The 23,412-nt window shown below is 41.2% G+C and overlaps 1 protein-coding gene across 1 annotated transcript in view; it reads right to left on the bottom strand.

Annotated features, from left to right (window-relative positions):
• Nucleotides 1-23,412, bottom strand: part of DACH1 (dachshund family transcription factor 1) — a 454,001-nt gene that overhangs the window by 19,742 nt on the left and 410,847 nt on the right. Inside the window, 4 exon segments of the mRNA XM_058185826.1 lie at nucleotides 4,433-4,501; nucleotides 5,460-5,603; nucleotides 6,961-7,108; nucleotides 22,247-22,398. Of these exon segments, the coding sequence (XP_058041809.1) occupies nucleotides 4,433-4,501; nucleotides 5,460-5,603; nucleotides 6,961-7,108; nucleotides 22,247-22,398 (513 nt within the window).

The following is a 23,412-nucleotide window of genomic DNA, read 5'->3' as shown; positions in this document are numbered from 1 at the left end:
AGATGAGCTGTATTCGAGAATTAGTCTAGCAAATGTTTTGAATGCTCTGGTTAGTAGTATAATCTTATCGGAGAAGAAGCTATGCAAGATTAGGTTTACAACTCTAGATGCCTTTTTGGCGATGTTGTTACAGTGGGCTTTGGCACTTAGATCATTTGATATGAGTACTCCAAGATCCTTGACAGAGTGAAGGTCATCTACAAGGTCATGTACACCTAGCTTGTATTTTGTGTTCTGATTCTTTTTGCCAATGTGTAAGACAGAGCATTTGTTGGTTGAGATTTGGAGTTGCCAATTTTTTGACCATTTCGACACAAAGTCAAGGTCTTTTTGAAGAGTAGCAGCATTGTTGGTAGTGTTAAATAGTTTAACATTATCGGCGAAGAGAATGCAGTTACTTTTAATATGATCACAAAAGTCATTTATGTACCTTTATGACTTGGGGCTTTGACTCAACTGATATTTCTCCTGAAATATCAAATCATCTAATTTTTCCACAATTCATTTTTACAATTAAAGTACAATGTAACCCTCTGAAATTGCATTGATTACGATCTACACAAAGTTTACTTTTATTCTTTTAGTATTTTAAATGTGTGGATATTTTCTGCCCAGGAAGCATTAAGAGTAAAAATACTTCAAATTGTAAGTCACAATATTCTAAACCTTAAAAAAAATTTGAAGACGTGTTATGTTTTTGACACCAAGTCAACTTATTTGAGTAGTGTGTTTTTACTTACTTAGAACTATCATTTGATCTGAAAACGTCATTCAACGCAAATTAATTTTTATGCAACCTATTCTTGGAAAAACCTTCTCATGACTGCTCTCAAAATTTACTCTGATGCGAAGACACAATAAGAAATTAAATGGCTGACGATCAAAAATCTTTCACAACTAACAGAAGTAAGGGTAAAGGTAAAGGTTTCCCTTCGCCAGTCATGTCCAACCCTAGGGGGCAGTCCTCATCCCTGTCTCTTTGCCGAAGAAGCCAAAGATATTTTCTTTGGTCAACGCTACATGCCAAAGGCATACGGAACACTGTTGCCTTCCCACCAAAGTGGTACCTATTTATCTACTTGCATTTGCATGCTTTCAAATTGCTAGGTGGGCAGGAGCTGAGGCAAAGATGGGAGCTCACCCAGCATCTTTAACCTCTGAGCTATAATATTGTAATATGACAAAATTGTAATGAAAGTAATTGTAACAAATTGTAACAAAAATAGCCAATAGCAAAGTACCAAACCCCAATGTTAGTAAAATATTTAATGCAGGAAGTGCTCCAGAACATATGCAGGTCTGTTTCTTCTCCTATGAAACTTCCCCCATTCTACTCATGAAATGCTCTTCCTTCACTTTGACAAGCTTTCCTAACCCACTCAATTTTTCAGAATCAGAAGATGAATGACTCTTTGTAAATAGACAGCTGTCCTATCACCTTCTGATTTATATAGAGCCAAGAGGAATAACATTTATGTTTCATTACCTCCATGGTGAATATATTTATGACAAACAGTACATGTAAGCTGTTTAACCTCCTAGATGATCATCATCTTGCTAATGTCAAAAGAGAAGGATGGAGAAATTTGATGGTCTCGTTATACAACCGGCAAACTCGCTGGACACCACAAGTTTCTCTGATGCACGATAAGTTGTTTATTTCTTACTTTTAAATCTCCTTTTCTTCTAAGAAGCACAATTACGTTCACTGTTCACTCTTGTCGTAACTAGACAGTGTTGGATATCAGGCTTTGTCTCAATAAAAACTGCTAGATTAAAAACATCTTCATCGTACATTTCATCCAGGGGTGGGTTTTACTTACCTTTATTACCGGTTCACAGCAGGATCGTCCACACGCGCACACTTCACTCTCTCTCTCACGCAAGCTTCTGCGCATGCGCACAATGACATTGTGGGTTAGTGGGTGGAGCCTCCCCCCAGTTTTACTACTGGTTTGCAAGAACCGGTCCGAACTGGGGGCAACCCACCACTGATTTTATCGAACATTGCAGTGGTGAAATCCAATTTTTTTTTACTACCGGTTCTGTGGCCGTGGCTTGGTGGGCATGGTGTGGCTTAGTGGGTGTGGATTGGTGGGCAGGGCAGGAGAAGGATACTACAAAATCTCCATTCCCACCCCACTCCAGGGGAAGGATACTGCAAAATCCCCATTCCCTTCACTCCTGGGGGAAGGATATTGCAGAATCTCCATTCCCACCCCACTCTGGGGCCAGCCAGAGTTGGTATTTTCCGGTTCTCCGAATTACTCAAAATTTCCACTACCGGTTCTCCGAACTGCTCGAAATTCTGCAACCGGTTCTCCAGAACCTGTCAGAGCCTGCTGGATTTCACTCCTGGTACATTGTACACTTTGTCGTACATTTCATTGTGCATCATACATTTAAGGCTAGTGTGACTGACTCAAACATCCAGCGGGCCAGAAGATGACATGATCCTGGTCTGTGGAGCATATAGATAGCCCTGGGTTGTACGAGTTCTCTGAGCCTATTTTTTTTTTCATTTGTAGTTGTTACCTTCAAATGTTACCTAAGTGGGCAATAAAAAAACCAAGCTCAGAGAAATTTTACAACTCTATGAATCTATGTCTATCCTCTTCTACATCAAACCTCTTTCCACCATCCCTGCCACACATATTTTGTTCGGGACGGGACTGCATAACTAATCTTAAAAACAGACATTGTTGAGACACAACAACTCACATTGTTTGAATGTTCCTATTTTCTTCTAGAATGTCAAGGCAGGCAAAAGCACTGCATATGTCTTCCAGAAATATATGCCTGCTGGGTTTTTGGTTAACAACAACAATAACATTAAAAAAAGATGAATTGGACAATCTGGCGGGCAAATTCAATGAAATTGAGATGCTGATAGGTAGAACATTAAATTCAGTTAATCTCATGCACTCAGAGCAAGGTGGCTTGTACAGAGCTAATCTACCGTATTTTTTGGAGTATAAAACACTCCGGACTATAAGACCACCTACCTTTTTTGGTGAGGAAAACAAGAAAAAGAAATCTGCCTCTGCCTCCCAGCAATTTTGCCTCATTGCAGCAAACAGCAAACAGCCTGCTTTCCTTTCATTTTCATTTTCAGCATAGCTTGATTAGCACAAGAAAAAAAAAATCTGCTCCCAGCAATTTACCTCCTTGCAGCAAGCAGCAGAGGCCCCTGCAAAACAGCTGAGAGTCGGGAGGCTAATCCAATGGACAATCAACTTGTGCTAATTAGGCTGTGCTGAAGCTGGAATGGGCTGCAAGGAGGTAAATTGCTGGGAGGCAGAGGCCAAAAGGTGGAGGCCAGTGGGTGGGTGGGGCTACATTCGGTGTATAGGATGCACCTAAATTTTCACCCTCTTTTATAGGGGAAAAAGGTGTTTCTTATACTCCCAAAAATATGGTATTTGAAACAATGATGAGTCATGAAATCATCTAATACCTTTCTGGCTGGTGTCATTGAGATAAACACCAGGCAAAATAATTCATGGTCAATTCTCCAATATGTCTCCTGATGTGTGGAGAAGAGACAAATTATCTATTCCTTTTTATTAGTATTAACATTAATGCATGTTTAGTCGTTGCGTTGCTTATTATCTTTCTGAATATTTTCCTATGCTATCACAGTTAGCACAATGCCTCACAAGAATTACAAACTAAGGTTTAATACAAAAACACCATAAATGATAGATTTACAGGGATTGGCTTTAAAAAGCAAATGAAAAGACAACTCTGATTAATCATTATAGATTGTCTTTGAAGAATTTACCTTCCTTTAAAATTGAAAATAAATGCTTTATGTGTTTTTTGTCTCTGTGTTATTTATTATTCTTATTAACCTCCTTGGCCCAGGGATATAAATAGAATTTTTAGAATATCTGAGTTCCTTGTCCAATTTTTGCTTTCTCTATACTTATATATTAAAATATGAATAACTGTAATGATGGTAAAATCTACTCAGGGACAGGATAACAGTTAAGGAGTTCAATTCTGAGTGTTCCAGTTTTTTTTTTTTTACTTGTTTCAAAAACTGGAAAATATGAAGCATTCCAGTCTTGAAACTTATTTCGTTAAGCCAGATTTTAAACTGAAAATGTGTGGCTTGGACAACCTAAAAATTGTCCATTGTGTGTTTACCATGCCGAATGAAATTCCTCATCGTCCCAGATTAATTGTTCTTCTAATTGCATTATATAAACTGGAATGACCTGCTAATTTAAAGGAAATCTATCACACAAAATGAATTTTCTCTTCTGAAAAAAAAAACAAAAAACAGTCCGTCCAGATGAAGCTGACCTTGAATGAACTTGTTTTGATGTGGCCCAGATGGCAGGTTGCATGCTTGAATAGCAGGCTAAAGTAGAGGAAAAACTAATATACTGCGATCTAGATTTATGGCCTTTTTGAAAATTCCTACCTTGTATTGTCCTCTCAGCATCTGTTCGGCCCCCGCTGCGGTCAGCTTCTATCTCTGGGGTCAGAGAATCTAAAAAGCACAGAAAGGTAGTGCTGACACATATTTCACTCGGATCTTAAAGGGCTCTTTTTACAACCTGTTACCACTTCTGAATCAACGTACAATCAACCTTTGCCTCCGTGTTGAACGTTGAACAAAAACGGGAGCCAGCACCCGTGATTTTGTGAGGAGCAAGATTGATGGGAAGGAATCATGAGAGCAGGGAAAGAGGGCAGCCATGGCCAAGCTGATAATTTAATAAAACTCTGATTTTTTTTTTTTTAGATTTCTTCCTTTTTAACAGAATAAAAGAGTTAGAAGGGACCTTGGAGATCTTCTAGCCCAATCCCCTGCTCAGGCATGAAACCCTTCTTACAGGGATGTCAAACCCAAGGCCCACGGGCCGAATCTGGCCCATGGGAGGCTTAGATCTGACCCACGGGCCCACCCTGGAAACAACTAAGGACTGGCCTGAAGTGCTTCTGTCAGAGAAAATGGAGCTCAGGCAGGAGCATGGCTTCCCCGAGCTCTGTTTTCACTGGCAGAGGGCTGAAGGAGGTTGTCATGGCTAAAAATGGAGTGTACGGCCTCCCCAAGCTTCATTTTTGTGGGTAGAGGGCTGCAGGAGGTTGGCACAGCCAAAAACGGAGCCTCAATGAGTGACGTTGAGCTGGCCACTCCCCCCCTGGCCGTGCTGCCCCCCCCCCGCGCCCAAGGTCAAACACAACCCTGATGTTGCCCTCAATGAAATCGACTTTGACACTTCTGCCCTATACCATTCAGAAAAAATGATCATCCAATCTCTTCTTAAAATCTTCCAGTTTTAGATATAGAGATTCAATCCGCAAGAGGTAGGACGTGTCATTTCCCTCAAAGAGGCCTGCGGTTTGTTTGTCTTCCCTGCACTTAAAGCATCGGTTGCGATGCTTTCAATAAAAACCACTTGAACCCAGCGTCAGCCAGACAGAGAAGAAGTTTGCCATCTCACCATTTAGGACCCTGAGATTATCGGTGGAAGCTGCTTGCTTCAGCGCCTGTTCGGCTTGTTCTCGCCGCTTTGTTTCGAATTCGAGCGCTTCCTGCAATTTCCTCTTCGCCTTCTTTTCCTTCTTTAACCTTTTCTGAATTATTGCTGTTGTGGGGGGGATAAAAAAACAAAAACAAAATCCATTCAAGTTCAACTACCAGACCTTGGCTCTGGCATTTTATTTATTTTAGGCCTCGTGAGCATCGCTATGGCAACGTTTAGCGTGCCGTTTTTCCATTTATGCATCTGCGGTTTAGGCAGCGAGCAGAGATTAATTCCAAGGGCAGGTTTTGCAGGGCTGCGTGCAAAAATGAACCGCCACCTGGTTCATCTCTGCCACTTCCTAGTAGGTGACCCTAACATCCGGTCAAAGTTGGGATTGTGGAACTCAACAACTACACCCAGATATCACAATCCCCTCCCGTACTTAAAAGCACTTTAGAAAAGCAGAAACGAAGGTTTGGAATAAGAAAGAAATAAACAGCCTCAAGCATGAATAAACTTCAAATGTCTGCGTATCCATAGAACGAACAATCAACCCCTGTCAGTTTGTTCTCCAGATATCTCACAGCCTGTTTTCAGTCAGAACCGAAGAAACGTCTTGGATGAGAAGTGAAATGTCTTCAAGGAAAAAACAAGAAAGTCTAGTTGCTTTCTGAAAAAGTACTTTTGGGACAGCCTCTTCTTTGCTACTTTCACCCACTTCCACTCCTCCCATAAAGTAGAGGTTGTGGTTGTCTATGGGGATTTTCAACCATCCAGTCTGTCCCAAAGGTGCTTTTTCAAAAGACCACTGGACTTTGTTTGTCCTTGAAGACGTTTCACTTCTCATCCAAGAAGTGTCTTCAGTTCTGAATAAATGGAATTATGGATGTAGCTTCATTTTACTAACTGGTGAAATTCACAAATATTGCTCATTTATGTACATTAAAATCTTTTTAGACAACTCTCGTATTTCTTTTAGTTGTTCATATAGTTGTGGTGGAAAGGAGACCATGAAAGAGAGAATAATGGTGGTACACTAAGAGTAAGGGAATTCTTTGGTGTTGAGAAGTAATTGTTGAGAAGTAGAGCCAAAGAGCTTCTTGGAACTTTGCTCTCCAGTTACAACAGATATCCACGGGAACATTTATTTATTTAATCGTATTTATATACCGCCCTATCTCCCGAAGGACTCAGGGCGGTTCACAGGCACTTAAAAAACACAAAACACATAAATACAATATAAAACAATTAAAAAACTTATTCTATAAGCCCGTTAATTAAAATATAAGAATAAAAACCAATTATCTGTTGTTGCTGGTATTCTTTCAATGCTGACACCAAAAATAATTCGACACCCCATCTAGTACTATCATCAACGCTCTTGATTATAGGAACTATGCAAGATTATACCTTGATGTTTTGAGACAGCTTGGTAAAACTAGGATAATAGACAAGGTCACTCTTATTTTTTGGTTACCTCTGTTCTTCTGCTCCACCGCTAACTGTTTTTCAAGTGTTTCTCTCAGTTCTCGTTCCCTAAAGAGTTCCATTTTGAGCTCCGTCTTTTCGAGCTGCACCTGCTTTTCCTGAGCCCGTGCATTGTCGATGGCAACTTTCAAGAGCCCCTGGTGGAAGACAATGGGGAACACAATCAGCCTTTGAACTAGGAAACAACGGGATTTGATTTATATTATTCATGGACAATTTCCGCAGTCGCTTGTCACTCTGCCCCAGTCTCGAAGATGCGTAGAAGACCTTTGCTTTCGTCAGCTATATAATCATTGAAAGATAAAGTGTTAGAGCCGTTCCAAACTATCTCTCCTTGCTTAAATTAACTGCAGGGTTAATCATGACTTCATGCTGGTTTCAGTGGGACTTATGTTTGATGGACTTGATCAACTCTTGAAAGGAAAAGGATAAGTGACATTCTAGAAGTCTTTATGTGGACTGGAATTCTCATGTGTAGATGAACCTGTTTGACTGAATTATGGATGAGTTCAGCTCAGGTTTACTGCCCTGCGTCTATAAAATAAAGATTATTTGAAAGAGGAAGCAGGTGATGAATTATGCTCTACTTTAAAAAGGACACTTAATTATGTAGAAGGCATGACATCAGTACAGGTCCAAATCAGGGAAGAATCACATCTTTATACTATACCTAGAAGGTGTAGCATTGGAAAGATCTAACAGCAAGCAAATACCACATTTTTCGGAGTATAAGATGCACCCTTTTCCCCCCAAAAAGAGGGTGAAAATCTGGATGTGTCTTATACTCTGAATGTAGCCCTGCCCAGCTTCTCAAACGGAGGTTTCAGAGACTGAAAAAAGCATCAGAAACGAAGCTTTAGAAAAGAAGCCCCTAAACAGAGCTTCAAAAAATAAGCTCCCAAACAGAGCTTCAGAAAAAAAGCACCCAAACAGAGCTTCAGAAAAGAAGCTCCCAAACAGAGCTTCAGAGCCTTTTTTTTCTGAAGTTCTGTTTTGGAGGCTTTCAGAGGCAGAAAAAAGTTTTTTCTGAAACAGAGTTTCAGAAGTTTCAGGGGAAAAAAGCAAAAAAAAAAAAAAAAAGCAAGGCACAGAGCTCACAACCAAGGAACCTGTTGCTAAAATTCACCTCTGGGAACAGCTGATTTGGGGTATTCTGGGAGGCGGATCCACCTGCCAATCAGCATTTTTCTTATTTTCCTTCCCAAAAACTAAGATGCGTCTTATACTCCAAAAAATACGGTAATAATAATAATAATCTCCATTTTGCAACTGGCCACATCTTCTCCACGAAGTACAGTTTGGAGGCTTGCAAAAACTAAATCCCCACACTTCTAAAATTTAAATCTAAACTAGTTTCAGTATTACGTAGAGGGTGGGACCGATTGCTTATTAAGGATTTCACTGTGGCTTCATAAACGGCCATCTTTTTTTCCCCCTTTTACAAAACTTGCAATGAATTTTCTGAAAGTCCAAATTTAGAAATGAAGAGTGTGATCGCAAAGCATGACAAAATACAGCCTTTGATTAAGCAACCTTGGTGAGACCCAAAGGTGCTTTTTCAGGAGGCAACTGGACTTCCTTGTTTTTTTCTTTTGAAGACGTTTTGCTTCTCATCAAAGAAGCTTCTTCAGCTCTGACAGGATAGTGGGGAAGGGAAGGATTTATATTCGTTTCTGACAGAGGGTCCTTTGCATCCTTTTTTTTTTAAATTCACATTTATATCCCACCCTTCTCCGAAGACTCAGGGCGGCTTACACTGTGTTAGCAATAGTCTTCATTCTATTTGTATATTTATATACAAAGTCAACTTGTATTGCCCCCCCAACAATCTGGGTCCTCATTTTACCTACCTTATAAAGGATGGAAGGCTGAGTCAACCTTGGGCCTGGTGGGACTAGAACCTGCAGTAATTGCAGGCAGCTGTGTTAATAACAGACTGCATTAGTTGATCCACAAGAGGCCCTTTTAGAGAGTTTAGAGAGCTGTTGAAGCACTTGGAAGTTTATCTGTGTCTTCAGGGTCACCAGGAACCAGGAGCACTACTCAGGTGACCCTGAGGCCATAAGATAAACCTCCAAGTGCTTGCTAAAAGGATGCAAAGGACCAGCTGTTCTGCAAGGAATATAAATCCTTCCATTCACCACTATGCTGTCAGAGCTGAAGAAGCTTCTTGGATGAGAAACAAAATGTCTTCAAAAGAAAAAAAAAGAAAGTCCAGTTGCCTCCTGAAAAAGCACCTTTGGGACAACCATGGATGACTGAGAATCTCTACAGACGTTCAGCCTGGTGTGAAAAAAAAAAGCTTCTCTTTTGCTGTATTAAACATAGAGAACATCAGTGGACAAAGTAACTCACCAAGCGATGTCATTTTCTGCAATCATGCAAGGAATGCATATGAGACAGTCATCAGAACTACTGGCCCATTGTAGTCACATTGAGAGCAGTAGTGAAAAAGGAAATTGAATTCTTTGACATGGGTGCACGTGGCATCTGCTTTTGTTCCACTTCCATCTGGGAGCAATTGGGTGGACTTTGCCTTCTTTTGGCAAATGGTAGATAGGGGTGTTTTGTCTCCAGCAGAAGGCAGAAATGGGGTTTTGTCCTGCCTCGAATGGAGGAGAATACTGAATGCAGTACAGCAGGGGTGTCAAACTCAGGGCCTGCGGGCCGGATCCAGCCTGTAGGATGGTTAGATCAGGCCGGCAGGCCGGCCTGGAAACAGCAAAGGGTTTCCAGGCCTGTGATGCCTCTGTCAGCGAAAACGGAGCTTGGAGGAGGGCACGTAGAAGGAAAAATAAGGAATGAGGGGAAGAAAGAAGAATGAAGTCAGACTATTTACTGAATCTGCACTACTATTAATCGTTTCATAGTTCCCATCACCAATCTCTTTCCACTTATGACTGTATGACTATAACTTGTTGCTGGCAATCCTTATGATTTATATTGATATATTGATCATCAATTGTGTTGTAAATGTTGTACCTTGATGACCGTATCTTTTCTTTTATGTACACTGAGAGCATATGCACCAAGACAAATTCCTTGTGTGTCCAATCACACTTGGCCAATAAAATTCTATTCTATTCTATTCTATTCTATTCTGAAGAGGGAAGGAAGGAAGGAAGGAAGGAAGGAAGGAAGGAAGGAAGGAAGGAAGGAAGGAAGGAAGGAAGGAAAGGAAGGAAGGAAGGAAGGAAGGAAGGAAGGAAGGAAAGGAAGGAAGGGAGGAAAGGAAGGGCAGAAGGAAGGAAGGAAGGGCGGAAGGAAGGAAGGGAAGGAAGGAAGGGAAGGAAGGAAGGAAGGAAGGAAGGAAGGAAGGAAGGGAGGAAAGGAAGGGAGGAAGGAAGGAAGGAAGGAAGGAAGGAAGGAAGGAAGGAAGGAAGGAAGGAAGGAAGGAAGGAAGGAGGGGCTGGGATAGCTCAGGCAATAGAGAAGCCTGTTATTAAAACACAGAGCCTGCAATTACTGCAGGTTCGAGCCCGGCCCAAGGTTGACTCAGCCTTCCACCCTTTATAAGGTAGGTAAAATGAGGACCCAGATTGTTTGGGGGGCAATAAGTTGACTTTGTAAAAAAATATACAAATAGAATGAGACTATTGCCTTATACATTGTAAGCCGCCCTGAGTCTTCGGAGAAGGGCGGGGTATAAATGTAAACCAAAAAAAAAAAAAGATTATGAGAGTGAGGGAGGGTCTCAGGGAAGTTCTGCCTTAACACTTGGCCACCACAGGTGCCCCCCGACATGAGGTGCCACCCGACACGAGTGATGTCGAAGTGGCCACACCCTCCATGGCCATGCCCCATCCCCGGCCCCCCATGGTCCAACACAACCCTGTTGCGGCCCTCAGTGAAACTGAGTTTGACATCCATACAGTAGAGTATTCCTCCAGTTCAAATATAAGGTCAGATATTTTTTTTTTAAATGTAGTATCAGCCCCCCCACAAGCAAAACCCATGTCTTGTGGTGAAGTGTCAGGAAAGAAGTTAAAATTCACAAGCAGGCCTTCCTTTCATTTGGGTGATCCCTCCTCTTTGAACCATAGAAACGAGCTGCTATGGCAACTGCCATCTTCCCCCCCCCCTCAAACGGCACATTCATGTACATGTTTCTTCTTCATCAGGAACAAACAATTAGTAACAAATGAAAGAGATCATTACATCAAGTGCCCTTTTAGATCACCCCAATTAAAACTTTAGTTTAGCTGTATTTTAATTCTAACATACCAAATTCTAATTTTCTGCTCTGATTGCTCTTGTTGACTTATCTTTGAAAGATGTATTCGGAGCGCAAAGCCTAGAGATTTATTTAGCAACATGCCAATGTTGGCACCACTTAACGTGTTGATTGGTTGTATTATCAGTAGCAATGGAAAATAAATTACTATTAAACTATTATTGTCCTTGGCTGACAAAACACAATATTTTGTTGTTCTTTAAATATGAAACAATCATGGATAAACATGGAGAATAATGCTAAGCGGAAAGCATGATGGGGTAATTTTTCTCTTAAGCACCTTCGCAAAGCGTGAATCTCTAAAGGACATTCGAACATTTCAGCTGGGCTGAGGACCATCTTGCCTTCTCTCTCTCGGTTATTCCCCCAACGTATTTCTGAAACAATTTGTTCTAATGTGGTTTATGGAAATGCTGCTCATTATGACTGGGAAAAGGATGGGGTTGTTTTTTTTTGGCTCAGCAACCCACCAGGGACTACTTAGAACCTACAGAAAATGAACTTTCATATTTTGAAGTTGCATCCAGCACCTTCAGCAGGGCAGCCAAGAGAGACACCCGGGCTGATGCCAACATGAAAGCATCTGGTCCTGCCAATGAAAATCTAATGCGATGTACTTGGAAAGAACGGGATTCTTTGACATTGTAGCCGGATGAGCAAATTCAATGAACAGCTGAATCGGGGTTTTGTGCAGCAGGCTGAAGGACTTCACAGAGGGGATGGGAAGCAACAGATCTGGGACTCTTAACGGTGTTTATTTAGCTGCCCTGCTTACTAAAGAATGCAGGGTTCTTTGATGTATCTCGAGGAAAAACCACGAGGATTCGCTCAACACTTTTAAAATAAATTCTTACCTAAATGGAATTATACTGCTAATTAGTAGACATGAATGGTTTACTATCAAGAGATGTTAACGGCAAATTTATGCTGACTTCTTTGTTCTCCCCCCCTCCCCCATGCTAATATTTTCTGCTTCAACCTACAGGAAATGTGAGGCTTTTCAGATTGTATTATGCTTCATCTCTAATCATCATTGGATATTGTGAATAGGAGTGGTGGCAAGCAAAGTTCAACCATATCAGGAGGGCCACAAGAATACTAAATTTCTCCTTTCTCCTCTTTCTCCTCCTACATGCCTCCCGCTGGCCAGTTGGTCTTCAGGTCTCTGCTGCGCATGCGTGGGGGGCAGGGCAGGTGCATGCGCAGGGGTGGGGTGCATGAGGGGCGGGCAAGCACATGCACGGGGTGCATGTGTGGGGCCACGCGATGCACACATTGCATTTTGCGGGTTCAGGAACAAAAGGTTAGCCATCACTGATCTGGAGGATGATCTCAGGAACAGGAAGAGAACTATCGAAGATAAGGGCTGTGCTACCTTACTCTGCTTAGTGAATGCCTCTCCACAGACCCGTTTTTGTTTGATTTGGGTTGGAAAGCCGAAGCCTCCCTATCCTCTTAATTAGGGGTGAGTTTCACATATTGTTGCTACTGGTTCACCAAGCGGATGCCTCTGGCTTTCTGTATGCTCGCTGCACTCACGCCTTCCGCACATGTGCTTTCCTCGTGCACGCTCCTTCTACACATTTGCCTGGCCTCAAAAATGTGGCTAAATAGGACGGCATTACGTCCAGGTGGGTGGGTAAACCCAGCCCACCCGCAGTTGCTGCTACCGGTTCGCCCGAACCGGTCTGAACCGGCTGAATTCCGCCTCTGCTCTTAATCACTTCTACTTTCAAGAATCTGTTTTCAGCTAAAACAACAACCAGAAATGCTTTAAATAAATGGCTTTCTCTGCCCTGAATAATTGCATCTCTGATTCATCTCCTTTTCCAGTTAGGGAACTCTCTGAGCAAATCTGAAGAAAAGCTTCATCTGTTTAGAAACACAGGATGATTGACAGGTATCTTTGGACACCCTTGGATTGTCCTTATGTTTCTGGCTGCCTGAGCTGTATTTTTAGCTAGACACAGCACCATGCTGGGTTTGTGTGTGAGAAAGAAAAGGAAGAAGAGAACAGACTCCTTTTGACGGGAACCTGTTAAATTTGCAGTAATCCTGGCTCTTTGCATCCAATTACATTTTTTTCTTTCACCTATCATAGGTGGCTAAATGTGGACCAAGTTTAAATACATGCCCTGTTGACCACAAAACTCTCTGGAGCGATCACTTTCCCAGAGCCCAACCTACCTGCACAGGTTACTTAATAGAGGGATCGATAAATACAATGACAAATTGTAATTTATGGATAGAAGAGATTATCTGTCACTCAGGGTTGAACCGTGGACTCATTTGGTACTCTCTGAGCTTGGTAGTTTTCTTGCAGAAGTTTCATTACCAAACTAGGTAACATCATCAGTTATGCATTGAGCACTGATAATACCTAGTCATTAATGAAACATCAGCAAGAAAACCACCGAGCTCAGACACCATCACAAATGGTAATTTCCCCAATGAAACACCTTCCTCTTCACATGGCTCACTATTCACATGGTTGTTTCTTACACCTCAACTTTGCTTCTAGTTGACTCCTGTCAGTCTCACAAGATCTGGTGATCAAACTTTATTCAGACCTAGGCTCAGGGGTGAAATTAAAAAATTTCCCCTACTGGTTCTGTGGGTGTGGCTTGTTGGGGGAGGTCATGTGACTGGGTAGGCATGGCCAACTTGACATCACTCACATCGAGGGGCTCCTCGCCGGCCCTTCCCCTCCCAGCCACTCCTTGTCGCAAATGGCAGGAAAATAGGGAGGGGAATATTCCTGCCTATCATCCTTCCCTCAGTCTGTGCTGAGATTGAGGAATGGATGACAGGCAGGAAAATCCCTTTCCCCATTTTCCTGCCTTTCATAAAAATGGCTCCATTCCAGCTGTCCTCCCTCCATCCCCCACCCTCCTGGGGACTACTGTAAAAGGGATAGGCTGCAGCAGCTCCGTTCTAAATGGAGGGAGAAAAGTTAGCATTCTTTCTGCTGCATTTAACATTGAATTCTGTGGCAGAGAGAATGCTAACTTTTCTTCCTCCATTCAGAACAGAGGCTGCTCCTCCCTTTATGGTTCCCTCCTGGCCCCCTCCCTCCTGGGGACTTAAAGGGACAGGCTGCAGCAGCTCCATTCTGAATGGAGGGAGAAAAGTTAGCATTCTCTCTGCTGCATTTACTATTGAATTCTGTGGAATATCAAGCGGTTGGAAGAGGTGAGCGGCAACCAGCCGGGCATGGGTGGGGCCAAGGAGAGGTAATTACTACCGGTTCGGTGAACTGATGCCCATAATCCCTAGCAGACTGGGGTCTGAACTGGTAAGATTTCACCCCTGTCTAGGCTGATTTGTTTTTTATTGATCCTATATTCTGTACGGATAGAATCAAGAACATGGGAAGAGTTACTACCCCTTTATAATGCCTTGGTAAGGTCACACTTGGAATATTGCATCCAGTTTGAGCCACCATGATATGAAAAGATGTTGAGACTCTAGAAAGAGTACAGAGAAGCGCAACAAAGTCAATTAGGGAATTGGAGGCTAAAACATTTGAAGAGTGGTTGGAGGAATTGGGTGCGTATAACAAAGAGAAGGACTAGGGGTGACATAATAGCAGTCTTCCAATATTTGAGGGGCTGCCACAAAAAAGTGAGGGTCAACTCATTCTTCAAAGCATCTGAAGGCAGAATAAGAATCAACAACAACAACAACAACAACAATAATAACAACAACAACAACAACAACAATAACAACAACAACAACAACAACAACAACAACAACAACAACAACAATAGAGTTGGAAGTGACCTTGGAGGCCTTCTAGTCCAACCCCCTGCCCAGACAGGAAACCCTACACCATCTCAGACAGATGGTTATCCAACATTTTCTTAAAACTTTCCAGTGTTGGAGCATTCACAACTTCTGTAGGCAAGTCGTTCCACTTATTAGTTGTTCTAACTGTCAGGAAATTTCTCCTTAGTTCTCAGTTGCTTCTTTCCTTGATCAGTTTCCACCCATTGCTTCTTGTTCTACCCTCAGGTGCTTTGGAGAATAGTTTAACTCCCTCTTCTTTGTGGCAACCCCTGAGATATTGGAACACTGCTATCATGTCTCCCCTAGTCCTTCTTTTCATTAAACTAGACATACCAGCATCTGTTCTTCATACGTTTTAGCCTCCAGTCCCCTAATCATCTTTGTTGCTCTTCTCTGCACTCTTTCTAGAGTCTCAGCATCTTTTTTACATCTTCCAGTGAATGGAAGCTAATCAAGGAGAGAACCAACCTAAAACTAAGAAGAAATTTGAGTGAGAAAAATTAATCAGTGGAACAACTTTCTCCATTGCTACAATACTGGACATTTTAAAAAAAGAGATCGGACAACCTTTGTCTGAAATGATATAGAGTTTCCTGCTTCAGCAAGGGGGTTGGACTTGAAGACCTCCAAGGTCCCTTCTAATTATGTTAATCTGTTATTTTCCACTGTTTGCATAGGGATATAGGTTTGATATTGGAAGCCAACTTTTTAAAGAAAAGAGAAAGCACACAGCTTGCCAGAGGGAAAATACCTTCTGTATTATATTGCTCTTAACACCTGAAGCTCTTATGCCACATGGATTTCCATGCCCAGAGTCCACTTTTCTTGGTCTCTCCAAATACTTCCTTTTTTTTCTTTTTTTTCTCTTTTGAACAGCTTATGGAAGGAAAGCATTCATATATCTCCAAGGAGGCAAAATGCTTTCTCGGCTGATCTCAAACCAGAATAATTTCCCCCAAAAGTGCACATTTCAGCATTAAATAAGCAAAAAAATCAGTGACATGTGCCAAAGGAGTCAAAAAAGTCAGGACAACAGCTTGGATTGCACAGCTGTGGCACACAACACAACTGGGAGGGGGGAATGATTTTTTTTCATTCCAATCTGTTTTATCTGTGTTAAAGAATCTTACACTGCTCTTATCTTTTTTATATATATTTAACTCTACTTACAGTGGACTTTGCAACTTTTAATTGTTACGATTGTACCTTTATATCTGTATTTTATTTTATTCCCCTTACAATCATGTCTTCTTTGCCTGCTTCTGTGGGAAAGTAGATGGCAAACCTAATAAGATTTAAGCACCTGTTTAAAACATTATTATTATTATTATTATTATTATTATTATTATTATTATTAGTAGTAGTAGTAGTAGTAGTAGTAGTAGTAGTAGTAGTAGCAGCAGCAGCAGCAGCAGCAGCAATAATAGTACTATTTCATTTTCTTGACTTTATATTTGTTTCTAATGCCCATAGTTATTTTTAAGTCTTCAATTATTTTTAGGGAATTTTTGTGCATAAATTGTCCTACAAAACATTCAACTGGAAATGGCAAAGAAATCAATTGATTAATCAATGTTACAACTTGGATATTCTGTAGAATTCACTCAGTGAATATTATAATGTAGTATAATAGTATCGTATCGTATAGTATAGTATAGTATGGTACGGTATGGTACGGTATGGTACGGTATGGTACGGTATGGTACGGTACAATACAATACAATACAATAATATTAATATCATATCATATAGTGTGTGTGCGTGTGTTCAAAAAAAGACAAATGACTTCTTTGAAAATAGTTTTCTATTTCACTGAAAAGCATGATGTAGGTATTGTAGAAGAATTCATTTGTATTTTTTTTTTAATCAAACTTTGAAATAAAACAAGGTTAAAGTCATAGTTTGAACTGGCCTACCCACTTTTGTTTCTAACTACTATATTTAAATTGCCGGTAAATCATTTAAACAAACCATTTGAAATCTCTTGATAACACTATTTAACCAACCAATTCATTATTCTGTAAACTCAGAAGTCATACCTAACAACAGTAGAGAATCTGTTAGCTTTTCCCTTTTATTAACATCTCATAAACACTGGCAGAAACCAGATAAAGATTGTGGGAATAAAATTGCAGCTTTTGTTTGATTTAATGTTTGCAAATTATTGTGCAGTAGAGAAACTTCCCACATACAAACACAATCATTCTTTTGTTTTATCTACATGACTTCATCCTTCAGACTACGTTTAAACTGTCACATCATTAGCACTTGTTTTGTTTATAAAACAAATATGCTTCTATTTTACAGCAGATCTTCAGATTATTAAGAAGTGAAATTTATTCGGCATTCTCAGCTCTGTATACATACATATCATCATGTATAAACCATGAATTAATAATAGGATTTTGAACTATTTTTAGTTGATCAATTATATTGCTCTATGAATGAATCGATGCATTTATTGATTACACTTAAATTGATTTGCAAATCATTACCAGAAGGTAAACATAACTACATTTTAAAGCTCACAAAACGTATAAACACAGGATGGTTTAATAAAGTGGAGCTGCCCTTTATTGCTAAAGAATGTCCTATCGCCTCACTATCTTCTCTTTCATTTCCTGAAAAACAGAATTAAAGTTTATTTCTCGCCATGGTTGGTATATCTGTCGATGTCTTTATATCTCAAATTGGGAGTGGATTTTTTTCCCCCTAGAATATCTTCCTCATAAACTTTTTACTTTGGGGACTTCTGGGGACCAACAAGTCAGTGACACCTACGATTCCTCTCTTAGTTTTATTTGCTTCCAAATCCCACCTGGAAAATACACTCCCAATGTCAAATATGCATGTGGTAAAAGGCAGAATGGGAAGATGTGGTGGCTCAGTGGCTAAAATGCTAAGAACGGTCGACAGTTCAGCAGTTCGAATCCCTAGTGCCGCGTAATGGGGTGAGCTCCCGTTACTTGTCCCAACTTCTGCCAACCTAATAGTTTGAAAGCATGTAAAAAATGCAAGTAGAAAAATATGGACCACCTTTGGAGGGAAGGTAACAGCGTTTCATGGGCCTTTGGCGTTTAGTCATGCTGGCCACATGACCACAGAGATGTCTTCAGACAGCGCTGGCTCTTCAGATTTGAAACGGAGATGAGCACTGCCCCCTAGTGTCGGGAACGATTAGTACATATGTGCGAGGGGGAACCTTTACCTTTACCTTTAATATGTCTATGGAGATTCTCAGTCGTCTAGGCCACGGTTGTCCCAAAGGTGCTTTTTACAAGAGGCAACTGGACTTTCTTGTTTTTCTTTGAAGACGTTTCGCTTCTTATCCAAGCGACGCTTCTTCAGCTCTGATGAGAAGCAAAACATCTTCAAAGAAAAACAAGGAAGTCCGGTTCCCTCTTGAAAAAAGCACCTTTGCGACGATGTGTCTATAGCTTCATAAATGATTTGGGAGAGGTGGCTGTTAGAACTCTTACAACTCATTAAGGCAACTGGATCATTTCCCAGACTCCCTTGAAAAGTGCCTTCATGAATTGCAGACCAAAACTATATTTGCTATCTGAAGCATCTCTCTGGAAGTGAATCTAAAGGTACCATTTATGCCATTTTGCAGGATGATCAGTTGGAAACGTTGCTCATAAGGAAACCAACATGGTCAAGCTAAGCTACTATGCATGTTCTTGGTTCAGAACCAACACCCCGTGATTTGGATCTCTCTCCAATCCAGAAAAAGGGTGGAGCCACAAAGGTGGCTCAGTGGCTAAGATGCTGAGCTTGTCGATCGAAAGGTCAGCAGTTCAACGGTTCGAATCCCTAGTGGCGCATAATGGGGTGAGCTCCTGTTACTTGTCCCAGCTTCTGCCAACTTAGCAGTTCGAAAGCACGTAAAAAATGCAAGTAGAAAAATAGGGACCACCTTTGGTGGGAAGGTAACAGTGCTCTGTGTGCCTTTGGTGTTGTGTCATGCCGGCCACATGACCACGGAGACGTCTTCAGACAGAGCTGGCTCTTTGGCTTTGAAACAGAGATGACCACCGCCCCCTAGAGTCAGGAACGACTAGCACATATGTGCTAGGGGAACCTTTACCTTTGCTAATCCAGACATAAGGCATCCTATCCAGGTCTGCATACAAGTACAGTGAGCTCTACTGAATTCAGTAACGGCTACGTTAGCACCTATTTCAAACAGGACTTAAAGGTCTTTTAGAAGATCTTCGCTCTAAGTGAAATCATATTCAGAGAGTCATAGGTTCTGAAAGGCTCTCAAAGGAACCACAGAATTTTATTTTGACTTGTACAGAACTCTGGAAAATATTCTTGGCCTGGGAACACACCTCAATCTCAGTCACAGGTAGAAGAATGGACCAGTGAACCAGAGTGCCTCCACCCTACCTTGACCTATCCCCATTAGAGACCCTAAGTTTGTTACTGCTACCGTCAAGGACATTTCCATCAGCAGAATTCTCTAAGAAGATTTTTTTGGGGGGGCATAAATGGATGGCCAGGTGTACCATGGTGTTGTGTCTGCGTCCCCTGAGCCGGGGGCCCTGCCAGAAAGTGACTCTGAAAGTGAGGGGGAAAAGGGCCATCAGGACGTACCTCTGGAGCACCGGCTTCCCTGGCTCAATTCCAGGAGCCAGAGGCAGGCCAGGTGGAGGAGATAACGAGACCTCCGTCCCCTGACTCTTCCCTCCCCAGGCCACGCCTCCATACCCGGCTGATGGCAATCAGGCCTGGCTGGACCCTAGGTTTCGTAGGCAGGAGAGGTGGGAACAATAGAAGCAATGGTGGGGCAGGCCTAGGAAGTGCTGAGTCATGGAGCCACAGGATATAAAAGCAGCAAGAGCTTCTATACCACTTCGTGGCAAGCAAATCAACTACTTAACTAGAGCTCAAGTACTGTTTGTTCCTGGATGACTCATCGGCATCAAGCGAGATAACAGAGACACTTTGCAGATGCTCACTGGTTTGCTGCCAGAAGCTGATAGTTGCCAGCTAATTAAGTCATCGCTTGGACTGAGGCGAGGGGGACAGAACACATGGGTGAAATCCAGCAGGTTCTGACAGGTTCTGGAGAACCGGTAGTGGAAATTTTGAGTAATTCAGAGAACCGGCAAATACCACCTCTGGCTGGCCTCAGAGTGGGGTGGGAATGGAGATTTTGCAGTATTCTTCTCCCACCAAGCTACACTACACCCACCAAGCCACGCCCACAGAACTGGTAGTAAAAAAATTTGGATTTCACCACTTTGCTTAACAAAAGTGTTCTCAGACAGGAAGCTGGAGAGAACTTCGCCAAGTTGGGGGAACCCTGGCTTGACTTTTGCTTGGTGGTTCAACTTTCAGCTTCATTTGGATAATCAGATTGAATTAGGTATCTCCCTGTGTAGGACTAAATAACAACACAGAAACAATAAATATCTTTTATCCTTTCTCAAACCAGCTATTAATTTTGTACACCTTTCATATCTGGATCTTAAAAATTTATGAACATAATTACGCTCCCATTTTTCATAGAGAGCTATAATGCTATTTTTTATGGTTTATTATTATATTAATCTTTGATACCCCAATCTACCTGAATCTATTAAGTCTTAATGTGGTGCTCAGTAGTCTTCCAGAACTTCAACAGTATAAACTAAGCTTGCTTGCAAACTATTCTAAGTTCCCTCCCTCCCTCCCTCCCTCTTTCTCATCTATCTACCTTTCTCTCCTTTTTGTCTCTTTTAACACTAAAACTTCCTTTTTACAACCCTGTAATCCTTTAATTCAGGGTAGAGTTGGAGCGCCTGGATGGAGCTGAGAGTTTACTGGCTGGATGCCTTTCCTGACATCATACAAAGTTCGCAGCAGATATATTTTTTTTCTTTGCACCCTAAGAGAGAAACATCTGCCACTACCTAGAATTGAACTTTCAAGACGAATGTCTTCACCACTGGTCACCATGCCTCTCTCTTGTCACTTTTAATATTAGTAACTCAAAATTATATTCATACTAGAAAGGAAGTTCCTAGTTCATACATAGTTCTTCTTTTAAACATAGGGAGATGTTTCATAGGAATTTTTTCAGAAAACCTAAGGTAAAGGTAAAGGTTCCTCTTGCACATACATGCTAGTCGTTGCTGACTCTAGGGGGTGGTGCTCATCTCCGTTTCAAAGCCGAAGAGCCAGCGCTGTCCGAAGACGTCTCCGTGGTCATGTGGCCGGCATGACTAAACACCAAAGGTGCACAGAACGCTGTTACCTTCTCACCAAAGATGGTCCCTATTTTTTCTACTTGCATTTTTATGTGCTTTCAAAACTGCTAAGTTGGCAGAAGCTGGGACAAGTAACAGGAGCTCACCCCGTTACACAGCGGCACTAGGGATTCGAACCACTGAGCTGCTGACCTTTCGATCTACAAGCTCAATGTCCTAGCCCCTGAGCCACCGTGTCCCTTTCAGAAAACCTAGCAACTCACTTATCTTTATCCTCACACACATTTGTTTAAAACAATTTCTTAAAGCGACTTTTGTATTAAAGGCATATTTCTGCAGGTCAATCAATGCCATCTGAAACTTTTCATTCGAAAGACTCAGTCAATTGACTGCCGTCAGTGAAGTCAGAATGGTCCCTGTGAATCTTTATTCTTCAAAAGAGAAGAATCGCCAAAGCCTCAGCAGCCCATTTGTCAATGAAGCCTATTTTATAAGTGGCATTTAGGTGGATTTTTAGACCACTGTAATAGCCTAGAGGAGAAGACGTTGGCCTCCCACTCAGAATTAATAAGTGGAACAACTTGCCAGCAGAAGTTGTAAATGCCCCAACACTGGAAATTTTTAAGATGATGTTGGATAACCATCTGTCTGAGATGGTGTAGGGTTTCCTGCCTGGGCAGGGGGTTGGACTAGGAGGCCTCCAAGGTCCCTTTCAACTCTATTGTTATTAAGAGAAAGAAGGTTGAGAGTTCAATCCTAGGCAGTGACAGATATTTCTTTTTCAGGGTGCAAAGAGAAAATATCTACTGTGAACCCTGTGTAGGTGTCAGGAAGGGTGACCGGCCAGTAAATGCTCAGAAATATTCCGTCGCCTCAACTCCACCTCAAATAATGGAATTAAAGGGTTGTAAAAAGAAAAAAAAATAAGTGGATTTTTAAAACTCATTTGATTACGTTGCTGTCTTTAATAGTTCAAATGAATGAAATGTTAGTTCAAGTGAAAGACATCTGTTCCCAGCACTTTTTTTCTGCCTTGCTCTGTGGCAACCTACCTGGATATTTGTCAGGAGGGTTTCTATGGAGGACAATCCATCAGGAAATAGAAAAGGAGACGGGAACCCGGGAGGAAGAGGTTGTCCGTGGCCAGTTAGCGAAAGTTTGTCAAGGCTGTCTCTTGTGGTTGGTGTGGAGAGCGGGGTCTCATCTGTATGTGATTGAAACAAAAATATAGAACAAGTTACGCTTGTCTGTTTTTATTAGACCTCAGTAATGGCTTCCCTAGTGATTTCCAGAACATTTATTGCAAATTGGTTCCTGCTATCAGGAGAAAATGCTTTCTGCTGAATTTTCTTTAATGAAAAAGCGGTGGAGATACAACCAGATAGCATTAATGAGTAACTTTATAAGCCTTTTAAATGCAGCCTCTAATGAGACTGAGTTTACAGTGCCATAGAATCTTTTTAAAACTAATATTATCTCACACATACTTGTGATAATATATTTAGGCTGACTTTATGGGTAAGTTCCCAATTATCTCGTTTTAAGCTGCGCACTACCTATATGGACAATGGAATGTTTCTTGCTATGATACATATTTTATATGGACCACTTATGATTTATGTTCAAATTATTCTGTGCGTTTACCCAAAGTCAACTATCTCCTTCATCAACAACAGCAAAATGAATAGTCTTCCTTAATTAACTGCCCATTTCTGAAGAGATGATCTCCACTTCAGCAGACCTCTTAAAGAGGTGAAAATTTTGGTCTCTCTCTTTGCCCTACACATATTCCAAAGTTGTGTTCAGAATCTGGAAATTGGGAATTCCATTTGGAATAGATACTACCAAGCCTTCAGTTTTTCTGAATACGGACTCTTGTTTTTCATCACCTCGTAAGAATTTCTACAATTAAACAATGTTTTTGCATAAAGAAAACTACGGCATAGTTCATCTGAAAATAACTTCAATGTTTCTTCCCTATTTTTCTTGGCAACAAGTTCAGATAGGAGGCTGTTTTTTTGTTTTGTTTTTAAAATCTCCCTCAGAAAATTCCATTACAAAGACAATAGATAGCAATGGCAGTCTTGACAGCAGCACTGTTGGTGGTAATTTATTTTTTAAAAGAATAATTTGGGGAACTATCCTTCTGCTTTGTAATTTGTGGGGAAAGTATGAAAGGTAGAGAACTATGGGAAAACCTTTAAACAGGAAAAGGAAT

The sequence above is a fragment of the Ahaetulla prasina genome, chromosome 5 (genome assembly GCF_028640845.1).
Source record: "Ahaetulla prasina isolate Xishuangbanna chromosome 5, ASM2864084v1, whole genome shotgun sequence".
Lineage (NCBI taxonomy): Eukaryota > Metazoa > Chordata > Lepidosauria > Squamata > Colubridae > Ahaetulla > Ahaetulla prasina.
The sequence above is the reverse complement of the archived record's forward strand: the minus strand, read 5'-3'. Positions and strand labels throughout refer to the sequence as shown.